The sequence below is a fragment of the Ornithorhynchus anatinus genome, chromosome 5, assembly GCF_004115215.2.
Source record: "Ornithorhynchus anatinus isolate Pmale09 chromosome 5, mOrnAna1.pri.v4, whole genome shotgun sequence".
Classification (NCBI taxonomy): domain Eukaryota; kingdom Metazoa; phylum Chordata; class Mammalia; order Monotremata; family Ornithorhynchidae; genus Ornithorhynchus; species Ornithorhynchus anatinus.
This window is the reverse complement of record NC_041732.1, coordinates 81,740,452-81,759,837: the sequence shown is the minus strand read 5'-3', so window position 1 is coordinate 81,759,837 and position 19,386 is coordinate 81,740,452. Positions and strand designations below refer to the sequence as shown.

Here is a 19,386-nt window from a genome sequence, read left to right as displayed (position 1 = left end):
AAAAAGTGTCTCCTCCCCTCCCTCCTCCTGGGCCTCTACCGCTGCTCTGGACTTAATAATGGTATTTGTTAAGCACTTTCTAAGGACCAGGCACTGTACTAAACACTGGGGTGGATACAGGTGTAGTCCCTGTCCCACGTGGGGCTCACCGTCTTAATCGCCATTTTACAGATGAGATAACTGAGGCACAGAGAAGTGAAGCGACTGGCACAGGACCACACAACAGACGAGTGGTGGACCCGGGGTTAGGACCCATGACCTTCTGACTCCCAGGCCCGTGCTCCGTCCGCTACGCAGGGAATGCCCCAGTACGTGTAGGGAAGCAGGGTGACCGGTCCTCCCACCGAACCCGACTGCCCTGCCTCTAGATCATCCCTACTGCGCTAGAGTGCGTGTCGCCCACCACCCATAGAGAGGTCAAGCTTGCCCCTTCCCTCCCAGCTCAACCGGTTGACCTCGGCACCGGTGCCGCCGTCTGCTCGGGCCGCCGGGTCAGGGGAGGGCAAGAACGGCTCCAACCTCCCCCCCCGGACGTTCAGCTGAGGACAGCGGGAACTTCGCCATTCACCGTTCCGTGAGCCGGGGCCTGGTTCCGCCACAGAGCCTGAGGGGGGGAGCCGCCATCTTGACTCGGTGTCGCTTTCGGCTCAAAGGAGCAGGCGACCTATTTCCTGTCTGAGAAGGGAGGAGGAGAGAGGGTCATGGCATCACCTCTGTGCCAGGTCTGCCCACCAAATTCATTTGGTCGTGTTTATTAAGTGTTTACTGTGCGCAGAGCACCGTCCTAAGCGCATAGACTCCAACGCTCCAAGAGCCAGGTGCGAATCGGGAACTTCTGGGTCCGTGCTAGGGAGCCAGAGCCAAAGCGTAGCCATTTTCAACAGCAGCGCCTACTTCATCCAGGACACTGTATTGGGGTGATGTCGACAAACACAGAAGTTAAAAGAGCATGAAAGCAGAGGCACGTAATAAACCCAGATACATGAATCAGTAGGTAATATCAGGGGGACAGCTGTTATTTTAAAATCGGATCAATCTCATTTAGAGCCGTAACTGCAGAGAGGTGAGCGAAGCAAGTCAGGTTGCCCATGGCTCTCCTTACTCACCTCACGTGCCGGATGTCGTCTCACCCTTGAAGAGGAAGGTCCCTTCACAAATAACCGCCATTTCCTTAAGTAATAAAAAACGTAGCTTTACAGCGAAAACAATACATCGGCTCTCTAAAGTTAGGGATGCAGCTCACCAGAAAATCAGAGAGCAGGGGTTCGTCCGCGCTGTTACCGCCGCACCTAACCGTGGGCCCCGAACCCACCGTATTTTGGTTTCTGGGGGATTTGCTCAGTCCGCCAAGAAAACAGATGGATCGCCGGTACCTATTGAGCGATTACTGCGTGCAGAACATTGTCCTAAGCACTTGAGAGAGAGTACAAGACGCTAGAGTTGGCGGACTCGTTCTTACCGGGTGAGGGGTTGTGCGCTTCCGGCCTCAGGGAAACCAACGCGGGTGGTACTGTCGCCATTCTATCCATTCAGCCGGTCGTATTTACTGAGCGCTTACTGTGTGCCGAGCACTGTACTAAGGCAACAGAGACGATCCCTGCCCAACAACGGGCTCACAGTCTCGGATGTGGGAAGCGGCGTGGCTCAGTGGAAAGAGCCCGGGTTTGAGAGTCAGGGGTCATGGGTTCGATTCCCGGCTCTGCCACTCGTCAGCTGTGTGACTGTGGGCAAGTCACTTACCTTCTCCGTACCTCAGTTACCTCATCTGTAAAATGGGGATTAAGACAGTGAGCCTCATGTGGGACAACCTGATTACCCTGTATCTCCCCCAGGGCTCAGAACAGTGCTCTGCACATAATAAGCCCTTAAATACCAACATTATTATGATTATCATTACGTGACTTAGCACCAGAGGCCGTCGGCCCCTACCCAGCATCTCAAGGTGGGTATGGGCGGCCTGGGTGGCGGGCTTGGTCCTCGGAGGTGGAGAGTTGGAGCCGGTCCCTGGAAAACGGGGAGAGTGGGAACCCTCCACCTATCTCCTTGTCCTAGTTCCCATCTCTTGAACAACTGGATTAAAATTCCGGGATTCCCAAAGCCTTTTTTTTGGTTTGTTTTTTTTAACTGGCGGCATCCCACGCTCACTCTTTCACCTGTTTTAGTGGCATCTCTCCCCTTGCGGTACAAGAGTAGGAAAAAGCGAATCAGTACGTAGACGGAGTACATAATTTGTTGCGTAAACAAGTGGCAAGGGGTGCCGGTGGGGTGGCTGAGGCCCGAGGCGGTGGGAGTGAGTTGGGGAAGGCCTCCCGGAGGAGGAGGGGGGCTTTCAGGAGGGCTTGGAAATCGGGGAAGGGGAAAGAACGTAACCAGTGGGCGGGAAACCGAAGTGAGAGAGAAGTACGGTAAGGCGGTTAGCTTTAGAAGAGTGGAGAGAGGGGATGTCTAAGGAGAGCTGATGGAGAGTAGCAACAAAAGACGCTTAAAGTAATTAGCAACCGCATAGGGTAGTGGATAGAGCATTCATTCATTCATTCAATAGTATTTATTGAGCGCTTACTATGTGCAGAGCACTGTACTGAGCGCTTGGAATGAACAGGTCGGCAACTGATGGAGACGGTCCCTGCCGTTCGACGGGCTCACGGTCTAATCGGGGGAGACGGACAGACGAGAACGATGGCAGCACAGGCCTGAGAGTCAGAAGGTCATGGGTCCTAATCCCGACTCTGCCACTTGGCTGCTGTGTGACCTTGGGAAAGTCACTTCACTTCTCTGGGCCTCAGTTACCTCATCTGTAGAATAGGGATTAAGACTGAACCCTACATGGGACACGGGCTGTGTCCAACCGGATTTCCTTGTATTCATTCAGACGGCTTTATCCAGCGCTTACTGAGCGCAGAGCACTGTAGTGAGTGCTTAACAAATACCACGGTTGCTATTCAGTCGTAATTACTGAGCGCTTACTGTGTGCAGAGCACTGTACTAAGAGCTTGGAAAGTACAATTCAGCAGTAAAGAGAGACAATCCCTGCCCACGCCGGACTCTCAGTCTAAACGTGGGGAGACAGACATCAAAACAAGTCTACAGGCATCAATAGCAACAATATTAAAGAAGCAGCACGCGTAACGGGTAGTACACCGGCATGGACGTCAGAAGGTCACGGGTTCTAATCCCAGCTCCGCCACTTGTCTGCTCTGTGACCTTGGGCAAGTGGCTTCGCTTCTCTGGGCCTCAGTTACCTCCTCTGTAAATTGGGAATTGAGACTCTGAGCCCCTCATGGGACAGGGACCGTGTCCAACTTGATTTGCTTTTATCCACCCCAGTGCTTAGTATAGTGCCTGGCACCTAGTAGGCACTTAACAAATGCCATTATTATTATTAAAAGCAGCCTGCACTTTCTGTTGAAGGGGACGCCGGTGAATATCGACATTTAGCTTAACAGAACAGTCCACAGCTATGCAAAGAGAAAGATCTGGCAAGTTCTGCTGAAGAGAACCACTGTCAGGTCATATAAGAAAAGCCCATATAATAATGTTGGTATTTGTTAAGCGCTTACTATGTGCAGAGCACTGTTCTAAGCGCTGGGGTAGACACAGGGGAATCGGGTTGTCCCACGTGGGGCTCACAGTCTTCATCCCCATTTTACAGATGAGGAAACTGAGGCACAGAGAAGCGAAGCGACTTGCCCACTGTCACACAGCTGACAAGTGGCAGAGCCGGGATTCGAACCCATGACCTCCGACTCCAAAGCCCGGGCTTTAGAGAAGCAGCGTGGCTCAGTGGAAAGAGCACGGGCTTCGGAGTCAGGGCTCATGAGTTCGAATCCCAGCTCTGCCACTTGTCGGCTGTGTGACTGTGGGCAAGTCACTTAACTTCTCCGTGCCTCAGTTCCCTCATCTGTAAAATGGGGATTAAGACTGTGAGCCCCACGTGGGACAACCTGATTCCCCTATGTCTACCCCAGCGCTTAGAACAGTGCTCGGCACATAGTAAGCGCTTAACAAATACCAACATTATTATTCTCCAGCGGCGACGTAAGATACCGTCGTATCGTAATCAGTGGTATTTATTGAGCTCTTACTGTGTGCAGGGCACTGTGCTGAGCGCTTGAGAGAGCACAGTCCAACAGAGTTGGTTGGCACGTTCCGTGCCCTATCCTAATTTTGGGGAGGGGGGTGGGGGTTACCTGCCTGCTGGCATTAGGCTCCCTTGTTTGCCTTGCCCCCCAGGCAAGATCGTTCTTAAACCTTCCTTCCCCTATCGACGCCTAACCTCTTAAAAAAAAAATCTCCTGCAAAGAAATTATAAAGTGCTAAGAGGGAGTTTCTCCTTCTGGCAAATTTAAACGTCTCCTGCTGCGGTTTGCCCATTCCTCCTGTCCTGTTGCGGAGGAAATGTAAATACCCGGATGACTCCTGGGTGACCTTGAGAAGCAGCGTGGCTCAGTGGAAAGAGCCCGGGCTTGGGAGTCGGAGGTCGTGGGTTCGACTCCCGGCTCTGCCACTTGTCAGCTGGGTGACTGTGCCTCAGTTACCTCATCTGTAAAATGGGGATTAACCGCGAGCCTCACGTGGGACAACCTGATTACCCCGTGTCTACCCCAGCGCTTGAGAAGTACCAACGTTATTATTACCTTCCTTCTGCCACCTCATGTCTAGCCTTCCCTGAGATTTGGTTTCAGGTTTTCATTCTGCCTTTGTCCATTTTAAGAGCAGTCGTAACGGGATTCTTCATCTCTTCCCCGACGGTACATAGCGTGCAGGAGTGTGGCATAGTTACACCTCCATAGTAGATAAAGTTTGGTGTATAAAAGCGTAACGGATCCGGAAGGTCCCCTAGGGTGGGCGATGGCACTGTTTGTGATCCTCGCGATAGTTGTTCCTTGTTAAAAGTCTTAGCGTCGTAGTCTGAGCTTCCTGCTGTTGTCTGTGAAGCAGACGGGCAGCGAATCTGATGGTGGATGATAGTGTTTGAGACTGGACTTTCCTTACTCTGCTTTGTAGTTCTAACTACGTGCTAACTGACGAGCAGTCCCTCTGGATTGAAGATACAACCAAATCGGTCTATCAAGTAAGTAGAGTGGAAGGCAGCTCGTTTACAGACAGAGAAGGGAATCGACAGCTTGATCGAAAAGATTTTGATATCTCAGCTCCTGAATGGGGTGACGGGTTTCAGCGGTTTGCTCGATCCTGGAAGCGTGTTATCTTCCGGAGGAGGGTTGAGAGGAATAGGGGGAGATGGGATGACTGGATTTAACAGGACTGGTCTTTTACAGACCCAGTGCCCTCAAATTGAGAAGCAGCGTGGCCCAGTGGAAAGAGCACAGGCCTGGGGGTCAGAGGGCCTGCATTCTAATCCCGGCTCTGCCGACTGCTGTGTAACCTTGGGCAAATCACTTAACTTCTCTGAGCCTCAGTTTCCTCATCTGTAAAACGGGGATTAATTCCTACTCCCTCCTACTTTGACTGTGAGCCTCATGTGGGACAGGGACTGTGTCCCACCTATCTTTGTTTATTGTTTTGCTGTACCCTCCCAAGGACTTAGGACATGCTCCGAACACAGTAAGCGCTCAATAAATGCAAATGAATGAATGAATTGTATCATTCCATAAATACAGTTTGAACAAATGAATGAATCTTATCCACTGAAATTGTGAGTCCCATGTTTGGACAGGGATTGTGTCCACCCTATCTTTGTTTAATGTTATATTGTACTCTTCTAGGGGCTGAGAAGCATCCTGGTGTCGTGGATAGAGTTAAGGGCCTGAGAATCAGCGGGTCATGGGTTCTAATCCCGGCACCACCACGGGTCTTCTGTGTGGCCTTGGGCAAGTCATTTCACTTCTGTGTCTGTAATCTGTAAAATGAGGATTGAGGCCGTGACATGGGTCAGGGACTGTGTCCAAACCTGATTTGCTTATCGCTACCCCAGCGCTTAGTACGGTGCCTGGCACACAGTAAGCGCTTAACAAATGCCGAAATTATTATAACTATTATTATTATTATTATTCTTATTGCAGTGCTCTGTGCCCAGGAAGCACTCAGTAAATAAAGTTGAATGAGTGAATAGCTTAGAACAGTGCTTGAGGCATAATTAAAAAAAAAATTGTCGGTGTTTGTTAAGCGCTTACTATGTGCAGAACACTGTTCTAAGCGCTGGGGTAGATACGGGGTAATCAGGTCGTCCCACGTGAGGCTCACACTTAATCCCCATTTTACAGATGAGGTAACTGAGGCACAGAGAAGTTAAGTGACTTGCCCACAGTCCCACCGCTCACAAGTGGCAGAGCCGGGTTTCGAACCCATGACTTCTGACTCCCAAGCCCGGGCTCTTTTCACTGAGCCATGCTGCTTCTCTATAAAGCAAATACCGTCATCATCCATATTAAAAGAAATCCAAGGATAAAGTTAGCTTAGAGTCAGAACAGCAGACATTTCTCTAGGTTTATTGCTTCTAAATTGTTGCACGGTCCCTAACGTCGTTTGGAAAGAACACAATGCTGCATTCATTATTTTTTAAAACCCAGCTGCTGTCAGAAAACCCCCCGGATGGAGAAAGGTTTTCAAAAATGGTAGAGGTATGTATTGTGTTGTAATATTTTACCACTAAACTGAATTATGAATAGTGCTTTTTGTGTGGAGGCTAATCGTGTACTGGGTCTTTTCAGCATATTTTAAACACCGAAGAAAATTGGAACTCATGGAAAAATGAAGGGTGCCCAAGTTTTGTGAAAGAAAGGTAAAAAATCATCAGAGTAGAAAATACGAGGTCATCTCCGAATGTTCCCAAACCTTCTATTCCAACTGTATGTGTTCAGGTCCCGTGTGGAGTCTGAGAGAAACCGAGCTCTCTTTAAAAAAAAAAAAAAAAATCCTATACGGGAATGCAATCCCTTATATAATGTTAATCCTGATTTGAATGATTGCTTTAATCGATCAATCGTAAGGCCTTCCCAGACTGAGCCCTCCCTTTCCCTCTGCTCCTTCCCCTTCCCCTCAGCACTGTGCTCATTTGTATATATTATTTATTACCCCATTTATTTTGTTAATGAGGTGCATATCTCCTTGATTCTGTTGATCTCGATGATGTTGTCTTGTTTTGTTGTGTTGTGTTTTGCCTTGCTTTCTGTCTCCCCCGTTTAGACTGTAAGCCCATCATTGGGCAGGGATGGTCTCTATCTGTTGCCGAATTGTCCATTCCCAGTGCTTAGTACAGTGGTCTGCGCATAGTAAGCGCTCGATAAATACTATCGAATGAATGAATTGATTGAGCGCTTACCGTGTGCAAGGCACCGTACAAAGTGCTTGGGAGAATACAGTATAAAAGCGTCGGTAGACGCATTCCCTGCGTGCAGGGCGTTTACAGTCTTTGAGCCAGTTGAGGATTTTTTCCAACTTGGTTCTCTTCCGTGAGATTTGAAGCGCATTGACCTCGGCTAAATTGCCTCCCGGTTCAGTCACTTTGGATGCCTCGACGCCCCTCAGGTCAGAAAAGGACCCCGGCGTTGGGTTGGATGGACTGTCGAACTACTTCAGAGTGACATGAATCTCTCGGCGATGCACAGTGAAATCCCCCCCAGCCGTGCACAGAAATGATCCAGTGTGTGTGTTTTATACTTCCTACAGACCATCTGATCCCAAGCCCCCGAGGCTTGTTCGAAAGAGAACGGCTCCAGAGGATTTCCTAGGGAAAGGACCCAACAAAAAAATTCTGATGGGAAAGTAGGTTGATTTTTGCAGTTATTTGTATTTTTCCTTCTTGTAGCCGGCTTGACTCCTCCTAGAATCAATAGGCAAATTGGTGTGTATTCATCAAAGCATATTCACATATATCACAGGGGGTTTCCTCTCCCATTGATGATCTAGTGGACCTGTCTTCATTTTGGGCACTTCTTGTGGTTTCTTGCCTCCCAGAACTTTGGATTCCCCGTCTCCAACTGGGACTGCCTCATTTCCTTGTCTCTTCTCCGGCACTAAGCGCAGAGTAAGCACGGGATGACTGTCGCCGGCGTTATTACTTGCTGGCGTGTTCTCTCTGCCGCAGTGAACTGCTGGCTTCTAGGCTTGCGGGGCGGCTAATAGAAATAGCGCCGAGACGGTGAGAGGGATTTACCCTGCTCATTTTTTAGTATCATAACTAGTTGATGGGGTATTTCTGGGGCCCCCGATGACCCACTGTCATATGCCTTGGTTCCAAACCTTTTGGGCCAGCACGCCGTGTCCTTTTTCAAGTGAAAGTGTTGGCAGGGCTGGGTTTTACCATGGAACTACTCCTGTGTATTTGTTCTATTTCTTTTTGCAGTGAGGAATTAACAAGACTTTGGAATCTCTGTCCTGATAATATGGAAGCCTGTAAATCAGAAAGCAGGCAAGTCGGGGGGTAAATGAAATATTTAACTCTATTTGAACTGGCCAAAAACGTACTTGTTTCCTCCCATCCCCTCCCTGCCGTGCGCTCGTCTTATCGATAGACGGTGTTCTTTGAGCTCTTACTGGGTGCAGAGCACTGTACTAAGCAGTCGCAGTCGTATTTATTGAGCACTGTGTGCAGAGCACCGCATTAAGCGCTTGGGAAAGTCCAGTATAACACTAAAAAGACACATTCCCTGCTCACAGAAAGCTTACAGTCTAGAGGGGGAGACGGACATTAATATGAGTGAACAAATAAAGTTCGGTAAATATAAACGTATGAATAATATAGTTTATACAGATACATTTAGATATTAATGTAATATAATAACTGTAACAATCTAACAGACCCATTCCCTGTCCATAGTGGGAAAGTATAATGCAACAGAATTGGGTGATACATTTCCCGCCCGCGACGTGCTTACCGTCTAGAGGGGGAGATGGGCGTTAATATAAATAATTTATAGTTACGGTAGTGATCCTTCCCCAGTGAGAAACAAAAGGGTATGTCATCTGACCTCCCAGGAGACCCCATTTCATGAATAAATTGATAATAATAGAAGTTGCTCTTTTCACTGTTTCTAAAAAAAGCACCCCTGTGGAAAAGATCCAAAAATCGGACTGGGGCACAACTGTAAAGGAAAACAAACAAACCGTTCTCGTCTGATTCCTTCTTTAGGGAATACATGCCAACCCTGGAGGAGTTTTTCGAAGAAGCGATTGAACAGGCGGACCCTGAAAACATGGTTGAAAATGAATACAAGTGAGCTGCGGGACTAGTGAGGGGCAGTTCATCCCTTCACCGGTGGCGTGTTAAATGTTTTGTGTGCAGTGAGGCCAAAGGGTTGAAGTGGGAGACCAAGTCACTGTGAGGAAGATGTCTTCTTAAGGGTGGGCTTTCTGTACCAAGGTTGTGCGGTTGTGTGTGCCCAGTTGATTTGAAAAACCCCATTTTGGGTGAGGGTCAAAGGGCAGTGCCACATATATTTGGTTTGCAATACTGTCATTCCCCACAGTTAGCGTTCACCTCCTCCTCGCTTTACCTTTTTAAAGTTCTACGAGGGTTGCCCCCGCAGGTACAGATTTGCAAACGTAGATTGGGGCCGATGGGTCCGGCTGTGTCTTCAGGGGCGTTGAGGATTGCGGTGGGATTGGATTTGTACCTGATGCGTCACGGTTAGAAATGGCCAGGTGGGTGGTGTGGCATTTTATTAGAACTGTGATGCAAATGGAGGCCCTGCCTGAGGATTTCAGATGATCAAAGGTCACCCCCAAACCGGTTTCTCCTGCCCTCCTCATCCCCCAGGTCCCATCCTCCTCGCCCCTAACGCGGCTTCCGGGGCAGTTACTTCCTCTGATACCGCCAGTAGGGCTTTATTTTGGTTTTTGTTCTTTTTATGGTATTTGTTAAGCACTTACCATGTATCAAACACTAAGCGCTGGGGTAGGTACAAACTAACTATGTATGTTTACCGTCTAGAGGGGGAGACGGGCATTAATATAAATAAATCGTTTATAGTTACGGTAGTGATCCTTCCCCAGTGAGAAACAGTGAGATACACTTACTGTGTATCAAACACTAAGCGCTGGGGTGGGCCCCTGTCTCACATGGAGCTCACAGTAGTCTAAGTAGTCGGGAGAACAGCCATTTGATCCCCTTTTGACAGTTCAGGGAATGGAGGCAACAAAAGTTAAGTGACGGTCACATAGCAACCATTTGACCAAAACTGGGATTAAAACCCAGGTCCTCTGACTCCCAGGCCCCTGCTCTTTCCACCAGGCCGTGCTTCTCCGTGTCTTCTAGAAAGAAGTTTCTCTGAACTGTCTTTTAGATGTTCTAATCCCCGGCTCCACCACTTGTCTGCTGCGTGACCTTGGGCAAGTCAGTCAACTTCTCTGTGCTTCAGTTACCTCCTGTAAAATGGGGATTGAGACTGTGTGTCTCGTGTTCATTCAGTCGTATTTGTTGAGCGGTTACTGTGTGGGACAGGGGCTGTGTCCAACCGGATTAGCTTGTATCCACCTTTTAAATGTGAAATGAGTATATATATATATTGTATATATACATTTAGGGCATTTACATGTTTACAAACGTGTGATAGAGAGAGAGAGAGAGAGACACGCACATGTTTAGGGCATTTATGTCTCCAAGTGGGGCGGCCAATATGGCCGTGATCAAAATAACTCATAATATAAATTGCTCATGTTTTAAAATGCAAAAGATGTATTCTGGAAATTACAGCACACCCAAGACATCTGCTCTATAAGGCCGCTGGGATGGATTTTTTTGTGTTTCTAGCACACGCAGGATTGAAAGCACTGAGCGATATTTTGACTCTGGTCTTGGCACATTGTATGTGTGTGCGCGTGAACGTGTCGGTAGTCAACAAATAATAGCCCTACCGTTACCGCGTATGTGTGTGTCCATCCTTTCATTAGCCGGAAGCGGAGACCATGACCACGACATAATTGTTTTTCAGAGCTGTGAACAATTCCAATTACGGCTGGAGAGCCCTGAGGCTGCTAGCCCGCAGAAGTCCCCACTTTTTCCAGCCAACCAACCAGCAGTTTAAGAGTCTACCGGAGTATTTGGAAAACATGGTGATCAAACTAGCAAAGGAATTACCAGTAAGTCATTTAATCCGTTCATTATAGTGTTCAACTCTCTGCTCGTCGGCACTGTCGCTCATCACGTGAGAGGAGAATTGAATCTGCTCATTTGGTAGGGTTTTTTTCAATGCCGAGCTGGTATCTTCGACCAAAATCTCTCCTGCTTTCATTTCCTATGGGTTCCACCCGTTCGGTTGTCTGTGAACCTGGGAAGAATCGGATCAGCGTCCTTTCTTATTCAATTGCCCCAAAGCCCTCTGTTTTCCTCTCTGTCAGCCCTCTTGCTGTAACCTTTCCTCCTAGGATTGATTTTTTTTTTTCCCCCTTCCCCCAGTAACTTTCACCATCCTTCATCGAACGCTGTCCAGTACATCTTTTTGAGTGCAGACCCCACAGCCGACGGGAGTGCTCCTTTAGAGAAGCAGTGTGGCTCAGTGGCAAGAGCCCGGGCTTGGGAGTCAGAGGTCGTGGGTTCTAATCCCGGCTCTGCCCTTTGCCAGCTGTGTGACTTTGGGCAGGTCTCTTAACTTCTCTGTGCCTCGGTTACCTCATCTGTAAAATGGGGATTAAAACTGTGAGCCCCACGTGGGACAACCTGATCACCTTGTATCCTCCAGCGCTTAGAACAGTGCTTTGCACATAGTAAGCGCTTAACAAATACAAATACTACCATTTTTTCTACTGAGGGTGCAGAGAGCGGGTGTCTTTTGGCTCCGGTTCCTCTTTGGATGACTGCCTTCCAAAGTCTTCCCCGAGTGCCTGATCAGCCTGTCTCTAGCGTCAAATTGCAGGGTGGCTTTTGTTTCCAAGTGTACCAACTTACACCCCTACCAACTCATTGTCATCCTTTTTTTTCCCTGCCACTGTTTAAAAGGGCGTGGGTTCTAATCTCAGCTCCTCCATCTGTCTGCTGTGACACGTTGGGCAAGTCACTTAACTTCTCTGGGCCTCAGTTCCCTCATCCGTAAAATGGGGATTGAGCCGATGAGCCCCATGTGGGTCAGGGACCGTGTCCAACCCGATTACCTTGTATCTACCCCAGCACTTAGAACAGTGCTTGGCACATAGTAAGTGCTTAACGAATACCATATCGTTGTTATTATTACTATTTTTTAAAACTTACTAAAATAAATCTGTAATTTTTGTATTTTTAATGGTATCCGTTAAGTGCTTACCATGCTTAGTGGCCATGGGCAAGTCACTTAACTTCCCTCTGCCTCAGTTACCTCATCTGTAAAATGGAGTGAAGACTCTGAGCCCCACTTGGGACAACCTGACTACCTTGTATCTCCCCCGGTGCTTAGAACAGTGCTTGGCACATAGTAAGCACTTAACAAACACCGGCAGTATTATGTGTCGGGTTGGATGTAGTCCCTGTCCCACGTGGGGCTCGGAGTTTGAGGAGGGGGAACAGGTGACGAATTTCTGTTTTGCAGATGAGAAAATCGGGGCACAGAGAAGTTAAGTGACTTGTCCACGCAAGCGATCGGCAGGGTCGGGAATAGAATCCAGGTCCTCTGACTCCGAAGCCCGGACTCTTTCCACTAGACCACAGGGCTGCTCACTGGGAATAGAACCCAGGTCCTCTGACTCTGAAGCCCGACTCCGTGCTGCCCACTACTTCTTCTCTTCAGAGCCATTTCTGACCTGGCCCACTTAGTAATGGTGTGGCTTTGATGAATTCCTTCATTCAGACCATCCCGGGCAGGGATCGTGTCCACCACCTCTGTGTTACTGATCAGTCAATAAATGGTATTTATTGAGCCCTTACTGGACGCGGAGCACAGTAGCGAGCACTTGAGAGAATACAATATTCATTCATTCATTCAACAGTATTTATTGAGCGCTTACTATGTGCAGAGCACTGTACTAAGCGCTTAGGATGTACAAGTCGGCAACAGATAGAGACAGCCCCTGCCCTTTGACGGGCTTACGGTCTAATCGGGGGAGATGGGCAGACGAGAACGATGGCAATAAATAGAGTCAAGGAGAAGAATAGACTATGAGCCCGTCAAAGAGCAGGGACTGTCTCCATCTGGTACGGATTTGTACATTCCAAGCGCTTAGTACAGTGCTCTGCACATAGCAAGCGCTCAATAAATACGATTGAATGAACAATACAACAGAGTTGGTAGACACATTCCCTGCCCACAGTGTCCACTCCCAATCGCTTAATACAGTGCTCAGTGAATACTGTTGGTTGATTATGAAAGTTTTCGACTGGTTCTGGTCCCCGAGTTGAACCCTGGGGGCACCTCCTCTCCCCATTGATTGTATACTGTTTTTGGAGAAGGGTCTGTGTAACAAATCCTCTCCCGGGCACATAGTACAGTGCTCTGCCTACAAAAAGCACTCAAGAAATACCATTGATCGTTTGCCGGTATTCTTCACAAACTTCCTTTTAGTACCTTACGATCAGTCAGTGGTATTTCTTGAGCTCACGGTGTAGATGGGGGGAGACAGACATCAAAACAAGTAAACAGGCATCAGTAGCATCAGTGTAAATAAGTAATAATAATAATAATGGTGGTATTTGTTAAGCGCTTACTATGTGCCGAGCACTGTTCTAAGCGCTGGGGTAGACATAGGGGAATCAGGTTGTCCCACGTGGGGCTCACAGTCTTAATCCCCATTTTACAGATGAGGGAACTGAGGCACAGAGAAGTTAAGTGACTTCTCTGGTCCTTAAGTAGATTCGCGAGGCTCACGGTCTTAATCCCCATTTTGCCGACGAGGTGACGGAGACACAGAGAAGTGTGACTTGCCCATGGTCACGCAGCGGACGGGCGGCAGAGCTGGGATTAGAACCCAGGTCCTCCTGATCCCCGGGGCCGTGGCTCTGTCCACTAGGCCATGTTGCTTCTCTGGATCTGCATAAATTTAGGGCCGTCCCAGGCCCAACTTCGAGGATGGAGGAGGAAAAACAGCCTGCTCTTGGATGCCTCATGGATGTATGGCCTTCTCAAGGATTTCTGTAGCTTCTGACCCAACTACACCCAGTAAGCGCTTCTAGACTGTAAATCTGGTGTGGGCAGGGATTGTCCCTTTATTGCTCAGTTGTACTTTCCAAGTGCTCAGTACAGTGCTCTCCACACATTAAGCACTCAATAAATACGACTGAATAAATGAATTTTGCTCAGTTGCAGAATAGGGATTAAATACCTGTTCTCCCTCCTATTTAGACCGTGAGCCCCGTACTGGACAAGGACTGTATCTGACCTAATTAACCTGCACTTCCTCCAGCACTTAGAACAGTGTTCGACACAGAGGAAGCGCTTAATAAATGCCCTTGAAAGGGAAGCGGGTGTCCGATTTGCTCTGACATCTCCCCTGCTCTCCGCTAACTGTGAGTTTATAATGAGGATTCCGTCCCCGGCCAAGATAAGAGATTTGGCCGAAGGAAACTATCCTTTTCTTCCTTGTCCAGGGGCGTCTACTGGCCTCCTTCTGTTTTCCGGGCTTTTGAGCTGAAATGAGCAGGTCAGAATGCCTCTCTGTCTTTCCCTGGTGACCTTTTTCTCTTTTGTGGTTTTTGTTAAGCACGTTCCGTGTCAGGCACTGTTCTAAGCACTGGGGTAGATCCATCATAATCAGTTTGGGCACAGTCCGTGTCCCACATGAGGCTCACAGTCTCAATGCCCATTTTACAAAAGAGATAACTAAGGCACAGAGAAGTGTAGTGCCATGCCCAGGGTCACACAGCAGACAAGTGGTGGAGCCAGACTGTAAGCCCGTCAGGGACTGTCTCTGTTGCCGATTTGTACGTTCCAAGCGCTTAGCGTTCCAAGCGCTTAGTACGGTGCTCTGCACATAGTAAGCGCTCAATAAATACTATCGAACGAATGAACCCGGGTCCTTCTGACTCCCAGGCCCATGCAGTACCCACTAGGACATGCTGTTTTCTCGATCGGCATATTCCCCCTGTAGACCGTTAGCTCGTTGTGACGGGGAATGTGTCTGTTTATTGTTACTTTGTACCCTCCCGAGTGCTTAATACGGTGGTGTGCACACAGTAAACACGGAATAAATACTATTGGGTGAATAGTATTGCTAACCTTCTCGCTGGGCCTCGTTTTCGCCTGTCCCACCGTTGACCCTTGGCCCACGTCCCACCTCTGGCCTGGAATACCCTCCCTCCTCACATCTGCCAAACTAGCACACTCAAAACCTTACTGAAAGCTCACCTCCTCCAGGAGGCCTTCCCAGACTGAGCCCTCTTTTCCTCTCCTCCTCCTCCCCTCCCCATCGCCCCAACTCCCTCCCTCCCCACCCACCCCACAGCCCTTGTGTATATATGTACATATTTTATTATTCTATTCATTTTATTAATGGTGTGTCTATATCTGGAGAAGCAGCGTGACTCAGTGGAAGGAGCCCGGGCCTGGGAGTCAGAGGTCGTGGGTTCGAATCCCGGCCCTGCCACTTGTCAGCGGTGTGACTGTGGGCAAGTCGCATCACTTCTCGGTGCCTCAGTTACCTCATCTGGAAAATGGGGATTAACTGTGAGCCTCACGTGGGACAACCTGACGACCCTGTATCTCCCCCAGCGCTTAGAACGGTGCTGCGCACATAGTAAGCGCTTAACAAATACCAACATTATTATCTATAATTCTCTTCATTTATATTGATGCTACTGATGCCTGTTTACTTGTTTTGATGTCTGTCACCCCGCTTCTTGACTGTGAGCCCATTGTCGGGTAGGGATGGTCTCTATCTGTTGCCGAATTGTACTTTCCAAGCGCTTAGTACAGTGCTGTGCACACAGTAAGCGCTCAGTAAGTACAATTGAATGAATACTAGGATCCCTGGCAGATTGCTACTTCAGTACCAAAGGCCAGGCCAACATTCTCCGTAATTCCGATTACATCGTACCTGTGGTCCTGGGCCCAGTCTTTTGGTTCCTCTTGTCTGTTTCCCGAGCCCCTTGCGGCGCGGAACCAACATTCCCGAGAGGGTGAGGGTTAGATTAATGTATTTCTGTCCCTCTGTCACCACCTTCGTTCACCCGCTCGTTCACTCGATACCGTGTGGAGAGCGTTCTGCTAAGCGCTTGGGAGAGGGCAGCTCAACAATAAACAGGCACTTTCCTTGCCCACAGTGAGCTTACGACGCAGAGTGGGGAAGACAGATGTCAATACAGATAAATCAAATAACAGATAGGTACGGAAGTGCTGTGGGGCCGAAAGGGGGGAAGGACAAAGGGAGCAAGTCAGGGTGATGCTGAAGGGAGAAGAGGACAGATTTGTACATTCCAAGCGCTTAGTACAGTGCTCTGCACATAGTAAGCGCTCAATAGATACTACTGAACGAATGAACGAAAGGCGGCTTGGTCTGCTTCTTCCATTCTCAGCCCCCTCGGAAGCATTGCAACCAAGAAAAATCCCCGCGTTCACCCTGCCCCTAAGCACTTGAATCGTTTCTCTCATTACAGCCTCCATCTGAAGAAATCAAAACGGGTGAGGATGAAGACGAGGAAGACAATGATGGTTTACTAAAGGAGAACAGTGAAAGTAAGAGTTTTTGTGCTATTTCACTGATGCAGTTAATTAATTCCCTAATTCCCTATTAGTTCGGGACTGGAAGTACTGCATCATTGCAACTCTTTTGCTTGCTTGCTCAAAGCTATGAGGCATCTGGGCCAGATTCTTTTCATTTTCCTTCCAGTTCTCCAGTCGCGGGTTAAATCTGTACGCGTGTGATGCCGAGCGCCTGGTCCGGTGTTCTGCGGACAGTGGGGGCTTATTAAAGAACGGGGATGGTCAGGCATATCGATTAGCTTCTGGCAGTATTCTGTCTGAAAAATTCTCCGTTTCTTAATCGTACCTTCGCCTGAGCGTCAAATAGGGCATGGTGGCGTGGGATTTCTGCATCTCTTTTTTGGGCGGTGTTAGAAGGTTCCAAAATGCAGGCTTGGCTGTGGTGTCTGACAGGCGACAGATTCCACGCTACAGATGTCCTCCTGCCCACCGCCCCCACCCAACCCCTCCATGCCTTGAGGCCAGTTCCCTTCTGGCCCAGCTCTGGGGTCAGTATAGCGAAAACCCGGTGATCCGGTCCCTCGCGATCCAGAAAGCTGGGCCCCCGTGGGCTTCTTTCTTCCCCGGTGGAAGAAGGAATTTACAGAGTTGTCACACACACACACCCCCCCAACAGATAGAAAGCCCCGCCACCCACCCCTCCCCGAGGCCCGCAGACTCTTTCGATCTAATTAGCAAGCAGTTTCCGTCAATAATAATAATTGTGAGAGCTCGTTGCGGGCAGGGAACGTGTCTGTTGTTTTATTGTACTCTCCTAAAAGCTTAGTACAGTCCTTTGGGCACGGTAAGCGCTCAATAAATACGACCGAATGAATATCTGTTTAGTGCTTACTCTGTGCCAAGCATTTTACTAAGCGTTGGTCAGACACAACCCTTGTCCCTCATGGAGCGCACAGTCTAGGGGAGGTGGAGAACGTATATGAATCCCCATTTTACAATCAGTCAGTCCATCAGTGGTATTTATCGAGCACTTTTGTGAGTAGAGAAATGTACTAAGTGCTTGGGGGAAGATAGTATAACAGAGCTGGTAGATGCTTAAAGAAGCAGTGCGGCTCAGTGGAAAGAGCACGGGCTTGGGAGTCAGAGGTCATGGGTTCAAATTCCGGCTCAGCTGCTCGGCAGCTGTGTGACTTTGGGCAAGTCACTTAACTTCTCTGTGCCTCAGTTACCTCATCAGTAAAATGGAGATTAAGACTGCGACCCCCACGTGGGACAACCTGATCACCTTGTATCCTCCCCAGTGCTTAGAACAGTGCTTTGCACATAATAAGCGCCATCAAATGCCATCATTATTATTTTGTGTTCCCTGCCCACAGTGAGTTTCCAGTCTAGAGGGAGAGGTGAGGAAACTGAGGCCCAGAGAAGTTAGGCTTTCTCAGTGGGATGAGCGTCCTTTGCTGGATGGCCCTTGCATTTTCCTTATCCGGCACCCACCCTTTGTCACCATTCCAAAGAATCCCACATATCTAAGCTCTACCAGCTCTACAGATGAGGAAACTGAGGCCCGGGGAAGTGAAGTGACTTGCCCGAGGTCACGTAGAAGACAAGTGGCGGAGCCAGGATTAAAACACTGGGCTCTGGTGAGCCCGTCGGGTAGGGATCGTCTCTATCCGTTGCCGAATTGTACTTTCCAAGCGCTTAGTACAGTGCCCTGCACACGGTAAGCGCTCAGTAACTGCGATTGAATGAACGAACGGTCTGTCGACTAGGCGACGCTGTGCCGTCGCTTGTGCCTGCTTCGTGACCTTGCGCGAGTTAGCCTCTCAGTGCCTCAGTTTTCTCATCTGCTCGTTGGGCAGGAAACGTGTCTGCCAACTCTGTTAGATTGTACTCTCCCAAGCGCTTAGCACAGTGCTCCGCACCCGTAAGCTGTCCGTGAATACGATTGATGGCAAAATGGGGATTCACTATTCTCCCGTCTGCTTACAGTGCGAGCCCCACGTGGGGCAGGGACTGTGTCCAACCTGATTACCCTGTATCTACCCCAGTGCTTAGAACAGTGTTTGACACGCAGTAAGCGCTGAGTGAGTACCACTTTAAAAAATGAAACAAACTTCAGTACGGATTACCTCGCACCCCAGGTGCTAACCGCCGTTCCTCACTTTACGCTGAGAAGCACGGCCGGATGAGAACGTGCGGAAAATCTAAGTCTGTTCACGAAGCTCGCCGCGGGCGGGGAACCTGTCTGCCGATTCCGTTGCACCGCACTCTCCCAAACGCTTAGCACGGCGCTCTGCGTATAGTGAGCGCTCGATAATTGATGATGACGACGAAGCTCAAGGTGCAAACTCATGTTCCCCGTGCTTCCGTCTCTCCAGGCCCCGACGCCCGGCGCGACAAACCGGTCACGGGGGAGCAGATCGAGCTGTTTGCTAACAAGCTTGGAGAACAGTGGAAAATCTTGGCTCCGTTTTTAGAAATGAAAGACCCTGACATAAGGCAGATAGAATCCGACAGCGAGGACGTGAAGATGAGAGCTAAGCAACTGCTTGTTGCCTGGCAGGATCAAGAGGGAATACATGCCACACCTGAGAATCTCATTACCGCGCTGAACAAATCTGGATTAAGCGACCTTGCCGAAAGTCTAACCAATGACTCCGAAGCGAGTAGTTAGCGTTCTTCTCCTTGTACTTTTCCATTAAAACTCTGATAGGATTTTGTTACCGAGCGGAATTTGATAGAGATCTCTCTCTCTCTCTCTCTCTCTTTTTTTCTTGCCGTTTGTTGTATAATCGCGGAGGGTTTCAAGGACATAGCGGTAGCAGAGCGGGGCATTGGGTTTTGCACTCTTCGAGGGAGAAGGAGAATAAAATACGACTCCGAAGGTGTC

At 48.9% G+C, this 19,386-nt stretch overlaps 1 protein-coding gene across 3 annotated transcripts in view; it reads left to right on the top strand.

Moving 5' to 3' along the window:
• The window catches only part of THOC1 (THO complex 1), a 41,756-nt gene extending 22,370 nt beyond the window's left edge, over positions 1–19,386 (top strand). Inside the window, exons 13-21 of one of the 3 annotated variants that reach the window (XM_029066509.1) lie at positions 5,005–5,071; positions 6,528–6,578; positions 6,669–6,739; positions 7,627–7,722; positions 8,303–8,368; positions 9,089–9,172; positions 10,890–11,037; positions 16,451–16,529; positions 18,875–19,386. In XM_029066509.1, the coding sequence (XP_028922342.1) occupies positions 5,005–5,071; positions 6,528–6,578; positions 6,669–6,739; positions 7,627–7,722; positions 8,303–8,368; positions 9,089–9,172; positions 10,890–11,037; positions 16,451–16,529; positions 18,875–19,170 (958 nt within the window). In that variant the 3' untranslated portion in view covers positions 19,171–19,386. The remainder of the gene's footprint in view (positions 1–5,004; positions 5,072–6,527; positions 6,579–6,668; positions 6,740–7,626; positions 7,723–8,302; positions 8,369–9,088; positions 9,173–10,889; positions 11,038–16,450; positions 16,530–18,874) is intronic. The other 2 variants (XM_029066510.1, XM_029066511.1) reach the window with 2 other exon arrangements.